The sequence below is a fragment of the Lygodium microphyllum genome, chromosome 30 (genome assembly GCF_053477565.2).
Source record: "Lygodium microphyllum isolate KBCC chromosome 30, Lygodium_microphyllum_v1.1.10, whole genome shotgun sequence".
NCBI lineage: Eukaryota > Viridiplantae > Streptophyta > Polypodiopsida > Schizaeales > Lygodiaceae > Lygodium > Lygodium microphyllum.
Window position 1 is genome coordinate 91212131 of NC_141164.1, and position 8589 is coordinate 91220719.

Consider the following 8589-nt stretch of genomic DNA (forward strand, 5'->3'; position numbering starts at 1 on the left):
ATTCCCTATTACATAAAAGTAAGGAATCACATCCTTATAATTCCTTATGTAGGGATTTTCAAAGTAATGTGGGAAATGCTCTATATTCCCTATTTTAAGATGTAGGGAACGTAGGGACTTTCAAAGGAATGTAGGGAATGCTCTATATTCCCTATTATAAGATGTAGGGAATGCAATTTCCTAGTTATAGATGGGGAATACATACTTGTCTACATAGGAAATATTGGAGAATTTCCTATATTTCACCAAATTGCCTATGTGGGGAACGATTGAAAGTTCCTTGTGGTTGCTGCTTTCATTAATGACAGCGCCATTGCTGCAGTCCACTGCTGCAGCAGCGCGTGACTTCAATGAGGACGAAAATAAGCATTGCCATAGCAGAAAGGGGTGCGGCCACCGTGGCCAGCCTGCATACTACGAGGGGTCAGATATCGACCACAGGATGCAATTCCAGGTGGAGGAGGCCGAGGAGCAACTGTTGGAAACGGACGGGGGTTCCATCCGTCGGTGGAAGGACGTGTCAGGCATGCTGACCCGTATGGGTCTCATGGATGCCAGGCTGGTGACGCTCAAACCGCAGGGCCTGCTGATGCCGCAGTACGCGAACTCCCATCGCATCCTGATCATCCTCAGAGGTAATAATATATGTCACGATTACAACGTCAAGTGATCCGCAGTTACATATTGATACTTGAAGTCCGCGCCGCGTCAATCCAATCCTCTCATAATAGAAATATAGAATAGAATGTAGAGGAATAGCCCGCATGAATGTAGCTTTGAAAGAAGGAGATTGATTTATTCATGAGCGTTGGTCGACATGGACATTAATTGGCTCCTTAAAATCGCAGGCTGCGCGAGGATGGGCATGATGCTCCCTGTGGGGATGAATGCCAACATTCGACGCGTCAACAAGGGCGAGCTAATTGCTGTGCCGCTTGGGTTGCCCTTCTGGATGCTTAACGATGGGAAGGAGCCATGCTGTTTCCTTACAATCGCCAACATTCGCGGGCCGATGATGCACGGCCGGCATGCCTACGAGGTATCTCTGTCTGGATATATGTGTGTCGCGTCCTCCCAACCTCATACATACACACGTATATCGGGGGGATTTAATTCTGTTGTGTAAAGCATTGATGTAGCAAAATTTAGCTCATCTAAGAAAAAGCTGCTGTTGTACAAAGGCTTTCCATCTCACGGGCTCCTCCCATGAGGAGATGGGAGGCATCATGCGCGGCTTCTCCACGGACCTGCTCCGCTGCGCCTTTCAGATGGACGAGGAGAGTGTGCGCAGGCTGGTGAAGAGCCAGAAAGGCGTGGCCATCATCCGGGTCAAGGATGGCCTAGAGCTCCCAAGGGCAACCGTGGAGGAGGGTGACGCGGAGGCGATGGTGGATTTCAGTTACCACCTTGATCGAGCGAACCGTGACTTCCTCGTCGACGGAGCTGGCGAGCTGACCACGGCCAACGCCCAAAAGTTGCCGGTGCTCAAGCTCATGGACATGGCGGCAGCATGCTTGAAGCTGGACTCGGTAAGTGCGGTTGATGAGGCGTCTATTTATTACAAGAAATAAATTTGATTTTTATTTTGCCTTAGTATTCATGTATAGCATGTCCTCACGTTGTCATTCCTACGCATGATGATATGTACTAGAACGCCATGCTCACCCCCGGATGGTCCCCCACCGCGGATCAAGTGATCTACTGTGTCCGAGGGAGTGCCCGAGTGCAGGTGGTGCTCCCCAACGACAAGCAGGCGTGCGACGAGGAGATGAGAGAAGGCGGCCTGATGATGGTACCCAAGAACTACCCCGTCACGATGCAAGCTGGCCAGGACGGCTTTGATGCAGCTGCGGTTTTCAACTGCCACACGTACGACTCACTATTACTTCCGTAAATTCTTTTAGCGTCTTCATTTTGGATTGATTCTAGTACCTTGTACATATATATGTTCGCTCACCAGGAGTCCTTTCTTCACTTTCGTCTTCATGTAAAGAGTGCTTACATTTGTCGTTTATATGATCTCTATCCTGGCATCGGAGTGCAGCCCCTTGTTCATGCACTTAGCCGGGAAGAACAGCATCTTCCGTGCAATGCCCCAGGAGGTGCGCATGGCAGCCATGCAAGTGGGCCACAAGCTCGACCAGAAGCTCCAGGAGGCGCATCATCGCCATGCAGTCCTCTTGCCACCATCCCGCGACGACAGCCAGTACCACCACCGTCATCATGAGCACCGCTACGATGAGGAAGACGAGGAGGAGGAAGAAGATGTGCTCTCTTTCATCTCCTCTTCCAAATGAAGGGCGTCTCAGATTCTTTTGCGTAACTTACGCAAGAGCAGATCCGAGAGAGAGAAAGACAGACACAGAGAGAGAGAGAGAGAGAGAGAGAGAGTAGGTGTAATGGCTATATAGTATAAAGTCCAGCTCTTTTCCAACATCAAGAATCTTCAATCCATGTAACAGGACTCACGCCAAGTTTTGCAGCAAATCCAACCTCTCCTTGTATCCATCCAAACGATCGTTTGGGAATAGTGAGAATAAAACACGAGAGCTTTTAACTTTGTTGCTATGAAACTAATTTGATTGGTTCTTGATCACTTGGACAAATTCCATCTAAAATGATCGCAGAATTTTCTAATTATTGTTCCCATATTGTTATTTTTTCTAATTGCACTATGTTGCACGCCTTTTAGGATATTTAGTCCATCCATATTGAGCATTGCATTGAGTGTTCTCATAGACTTGATCATTTCTGGTCCATATTTAAACCATTTCATATTAATCTTTGTGGTGTGATTATGTATGTGCCTACTTATATAATTGCACTATGTTGTAGACCTTTATAAGATTTTGGTCTAGTTTTTAAGGCAAAATGGATACATCTCTATTTAAACTTAAATCTATTTATAAATCAAATTATCCTACAATATAGTGAACATAAAGCAAACATGGCATGTCTCAATTAAACAAGCACACTTTCTATATTTCTTTACAAATAAACCACTAACAATCCATTTTACATGGATTATGTTTTTAGCGTGTTAATGCAATTAATGATGATCTATATTTCTTGGTCCTCTAATTAGTATGCTAATTGTATCTCATTAAAATTTTTTGAACCTAAATTATTTGATGCATTTCAAACACTTGAAGAAAAAAAAACTTTGACATATTGATAGAATATTGTAGAAAGTGTATATTATATTGTCTATTATTTTGTAGCAATAAATACATTTACAATCATGAGGTGTATAATAGATAGAATAACCACAAGTTGCATACAATATAAAGCTAATAAATTACATCATCATCTTGACTAAAAAAGAATAACTATGGATGGCTCTACATAGTAAAGCAAGAATCATATTAGTATCTTTGAGCAACACAAAAAAGAGTGTTTTATAATAAAACTAGGAAACTTACACAATTCTCTAAATAGGTAGACCAACCACCACGTCTTACTTTCTCCCTTACTTTCTCTTGTCACACCCTCAATACCTCTCTTAAGATAAAAAGGCATCATGTCCCTTCTTAATCCCCTTGATCCTTCTCTAGTCCTCTCTATCCAACCACCTAGGCGTATCTTATCACCTCCTCCTTGATCCCCTTATCCTCCGCTAGTCCTCTCTATCCAACCACATGGGCTTCCTTATGCCCTCTCTTAATGCCCTAAGTGCTAGTCCTCTCTATTCAACCACATGGGCTTCTTTATGCCCTCTCTTAATGCCCTATATGCATGGCACTACAACAGAAAGGCCTCATAGACGCACATTTAGACGCGATTTTTGAATACAAAGAAACTTACGGGCGCGTCTATCATTCAGCGTCTATAATCGCATGTATCAACGAATTTACACGCACAAATAGACGCGCAATAGACGCACATATACACGCGCATATAGACACGCTGGTAGACGCGTTTTTACAAGCACTGATAGACGCGAATGGAAAACAAAAAATGTCATTTAAAAAAAATATATTTAATTTCTTCTTTTAATTTGAATTATGAAGCGCGTGTATAAGCGCGTGTAGTCTGCATTATAGTTGCGCGAATAAACGCGAATTATGTGCAATTTAGACGCGCTGATAGACGCGCAAAACAGAACTGGAAAGAAATAACCAGAGACCATGTGGTTGCAAAGGCTCTCTGGTTTTTTCCCCCCACCCCCCCATACATCAGATTGTGTATTTGGAAAAAAGACAATGTATCTTATGGGCACAAGAATTGAAAGTAAAAGTCCATGTATTCATTATATATACAAACATTTAGAGATATACAAACAATTAGACGTCACAATATATTAGACTAAAATATATAAAGAATTGAAAGAAATATAAATTTAAAAAAAACTAGAAATTAAAATATACTTACAAACTCTGCCTCCCACGACTTTGCCGCCCGATCCGTAATGCGACGATCCCATTGTTTGCATTTGGATCCGTCGCGCCTCTGCTTGCTGGCCACTCTTCACTTTCTCAGCTGCTTTCTTCTTGGTTTTCTTCCACTCTACGCGGTGGCACATAGGTGGTTGGTTGTAGGCTCCACGCCCTTCTTCCAACCTCTGCAGTGAGTCCCTGGCCCGTGTCATGAGGTGGGATCTTTTGTTGTGAAGCATATCCCTCACTTTTATACGTCCCCAATCATCCGAGAATCGCTGACCCTCAGGATTTGGATACCTCCTATGGACTGCCTTCGACACCTCCTGCCACAAGCCGCTTTTCTGATTTTTGAAGGCAATGAAACAATCTTTATATGTTGCATGCACGACGCTCCTCATGTACGGCATTACATCCCTTCCCTCATTATATCCCTTCCCTCATCATCATGAAACATGCCATCAGCATCTGTAACTCTATAGTACTGGCGTACAACCTCCTCTACATGATCTACTGGTGAGGATGATCGCTCGCGACCTCCTAGGCAGCCCCCACACAACACTCGTCCTCCCCCTTGACTCTCCCTCCTCCCTCTTTGTGGATTGCCCTCTGCCTCGCTGGACGCACGAGCTTCTACAAATGCACGTGCTTCTGCAGATGCTTGTGCTTCAGCCGATGCACGTGGAGCACGTAGAGTACTTGCAAATGGAGTACCTGCATATGGAGTACCTGTATGTGGAGTACCTACATGTGGAGTCTGGGAAGTAGTACAAGGAAAAGACGCCAGAGGCATCCCAGACATGACACTGAACACCTCGTCCGCTGTGGGAGAGCGGCCAAGGTGTCTGGTCATCTCTTCCATGAAGTCTTCCCTACCAGGAAAACCTCCAAAAAATGCATTGACCCCCCTACCAAAGGAGGCCAATGTATCATTCATGCAATCCACATCTAGGTCATTGCTAGATGAACCAGGATACGACATCTGCAAAAAAACACAAGAAAAATACAAATTTATTTGCATACAAAAAATCATATATTACCTACATTTTCAAAGAGCTTTCTTTAGACATTGAGCATAACACTTAAGTGCTAATGCTTCTCTTAAAGAAGAAAACTGATAAACACAAACATGGGATTGGTCACATTCATCATTGCAAAAATATATTGTTTAATATTAGAACTGGGAGACCTGGCGCGTGTATCCCCGCGTCTACATTACAAGTTAGACGCGCTCTCAGACGCGCTCCAGAGTGAACTTTCTATCCAACATGTCTATCTGCGCATCTAACATGCAGCACAAACGCGCTGCCAGACGTGCCTCCCAGGTCAATGCGCGTGTATAATCGCGTATAGACTGCAGGTCAACCTTCTGTGCAGCGTGTGTATCATCGCGTGTACACTGCAGAGCACGCGCGCCAGCACACGCACTCGAAGACGCGCCCTCAGATGCTTTGAGAGGAAATATTTTTTCGCGACTATGTCTGCGTCTACATTGAGATATAGACGTGCTAGCAGACGCGCTCGGTCGGTCGATTTTAGGCCGACGACCGCCATTGACAATTTACAAAATGCAATACATAATGGAATCACAAATCCTAAATACACAGACAGAGTAGAGAGAGGAAGAGAGAAACAGAGAGAGAGAGAGAGAGAGAGAGAGAGAGAGAGAGAGAGAGAGAGAGAGAGAGACTCACCTTGGGTGTTTGGTGTGGTGGGTGGTGGCACTTCTCCTTCTCCTTCTTCCTCTCCTTGGTAAGTTACCCTCCCTTGATGCTTGTTTGCTTGCTTGCCGCTTCTTCTTGTTCTCCTCTTTCTTGTTCTCTCTTTCTTCCTCTCCTTGGCTTTCCTTTTTTCCTTCTTGTGTGTTTGAAATGAAAGAAGAGGTGAGTCATGAGGAGGTGAGGCATGAAGAGATTGCATGTCGGCTAAACTCAAGCTTCAAAATCGCAAAAAACGCAGGAAAGGAAAGGCGCAGTTTGAAAAGAAATGATTTAAGTATGGTTTGAATTTTGACGTGTGTGTCTATTTTCGCGTATATATGTGCATCTATTGTTCAGGTAGACGTGAATATAGACGCGTAGTTAAACGTGGATATAGACACGCATTTGGGATTTATCATAATTTTTTGTTTTTAAGATAAGTTTTGATAGTGAGTTCTTATCATAAGTTTTAATGTATTTATGATGATTTTTATGTATTTAAAATTAAGATCTTATGTAAACATATGAATGACAAATATTTTGATGTTGTCATGAATTAGGTTTAATCATGTCGACGTCGTCATCACCTAGTGCGGTGCAAGATGGTGAGTCAATGAGCACATCCTCAAGTGAGGATGAAACATTGCGTCTTCATAATCGAGATGCATGGCTACGATGAAAAATTAAATGCATGTGTGATCGTTGTGAGGGTGTATTTTTCGAGCACGTCGAATTGCAATGTCACACCTCAGCTTGTATGGAGAATGGGATCGAGAAAAATCACCGGTATTCATAGTTTTTTTTTACCACTAAGATTGCATGTCTATGTTACGGGAATTATATATCAACGTACATGAAACTCCCTTTTGTGGTTGAGCAGGATGCGGTGCCACATCCTCAGATGCTCCCTCCCGGGTGTCGAGAGGCTGCAAAACGTGGACGCGAGAAGGCAGAGTCTTCAAGAAGAGTAGAGACTGACGACCATGATAGTAGCCCTCATGAAATGCCCCATCAGGTCGTAGAGGATGAGATTTTGGACAACATGGTACACCATCTATTTTCGCAACCGGTTCAGGGAGAATGTCACTCTACGAAGCCAGATGATCCACTATATGTAGCATCATCTACTCTGTTGTATGAAGATTGTATGTACTCCGTTCTTCGTGCGTCCCTCGAGATACTTAACTTGCAAATAATTTATGGATGGAGTAATGTCAGTTTGGATGCGTTATTGAAGTAGGTATCAATTCAGTTTGGCTTATATATGAATCATAATATTAATTGTTAATTCTATTTTGAAATCAGACAAAAATATATGTTGGTGGTTTTTTAACTCACTTTTAAAAATATATGTAGCACAAGGAACTTTCAATCGTTCCCCACATGGGCAATTTGGTGAAATATAGGAAATTCTCCAATATTTCCTATGTACACAAGTACATATTCCCCATCTATAACTAGGAAATCGCATTCCCTACATCTTATAACAGGGAATATAGAACATTCCCTACATTCCTTTGAAAGTCCCTACTTTCCCTACATCTTATAATAGGGAATATAGAGCATTCCCCATATTCCTTTGAAAATCCCTACATAAGGAATTATAAGGATGACGTGATTAAAGGTACTTTATAGATGTATAACTTATAACAAGCCTACATAGATTTGGAAATCATATATTTTCTATAAGTTGTAGGTCGTCATGTTTATGAGTTTATATATTTGTAACATACATTTAAATAGTGCACAACATGATTATAAGCCATGTAGATTTAACCCTATTAAGAAATTTTCCTTGGAAAATATAGATTATTTAATACAATTCTTACAATCTACCTTGATGCATTTTATGAAATTTGAATCCTTTATTTATTGTTCATTGTAGCTCCTTAATATTGCAACCCTTTTTAATCAACTCGATTAATTTTGTTGGATTTGCAATATTGATGCCCACTTTTGCGTTGAGATTTGAAAAAGTAGAGCAAGTTTCATCTTGTGAATATGATTTGATAAACTAGACCAAGTTTGGATCTTGTGCCCAAAAGCTTCGTAAATCATTTGACAATTATTTTGCATAACTTCCATTTAGAGGGTCATCCAGTATGAGGTATTCCTATTTATGAAATCAAATAAATGTGTTGATGGTCTAGAATCAAGTTCTCATGCAAAGAATATGTGGTAAATTCTTATGTAGCACTTACTTTCATAAGTGTAAGTTAATATCTTATTAAAAAATTACTACATTCACTTCACATATGGCATCTTAAAGTCAGTATCTCATTGAGATGCAGAAAACTTAGTATACAATACTTGTTTTCATTAGGCAATACTACTAAGTATTAATATATCAATATGTACATCCTAGAATATATATTAATATTATCCCAAATATCAAGTGTAGAAACTCCATTGGATATCTAAAGAGTTATTTAAGGGGTCAAAATAGTTGACAGCTTTAAGATCAAAATTTGTTTAAAACTAAGGTGAAGATAAACAAAATGCATAGTTTTGTG

At 41.5% G+C, this 8589-nt stretch overlaps 1 protein-coding gene across 1 annotated transcript; it reads left to right on the forward strand.

The window, feature by feature from the left end:
• Positions 1 to 291: 291 nt before the first annotated feature.
• On the forward strand, positions 292 to 2619 carry LOC148010114 (11S globulin seed storage protein 2-like). The gene is made up of 5 exons (XM_087672910.1): positions 292 to 635; positions 849 to 1039; positions 1182 to 1529; positions 1652 to 1869; positions 2045 to 2619. Exons 1-5 carry the CDS (start codon positions 302 to 304, stop codon positions 2295 to 2297), a joined length of 1344 nt encoding a protein of 447 aa, XP_087529036.1. The 5' UTR covers positions 292 to 301; the 3' UTR covers positions 2298 to 2619.
• Positions 2620 to 8589: the final 5970 nt, after the last annotated feature.

Excerpts from the sequence above, each read along its gene's own strand:
- LOC148010114 (XM_087672910.1), top strand. The coding sequence starts at position 302 with ATGACAGCGCCATTGCTGCAGTCCACTGCTGCAGCAGCGCGTGACTTC. Across the intron at positions 636-848 it reads CATCCTGATCATCCTCAGAG|GCTGCGCGAGGATGGGCATG; the intron begins GTAATAATATAT and ends TTAAAATCGCAG. Across the intron at positions 1,530-1,651 it reads CATGCTTGAAGCTGGACTCG|AACGCCATGCTCACCCCCGG; the intron begins GTAAGTGCGGTT and ends GATATGTACTAG.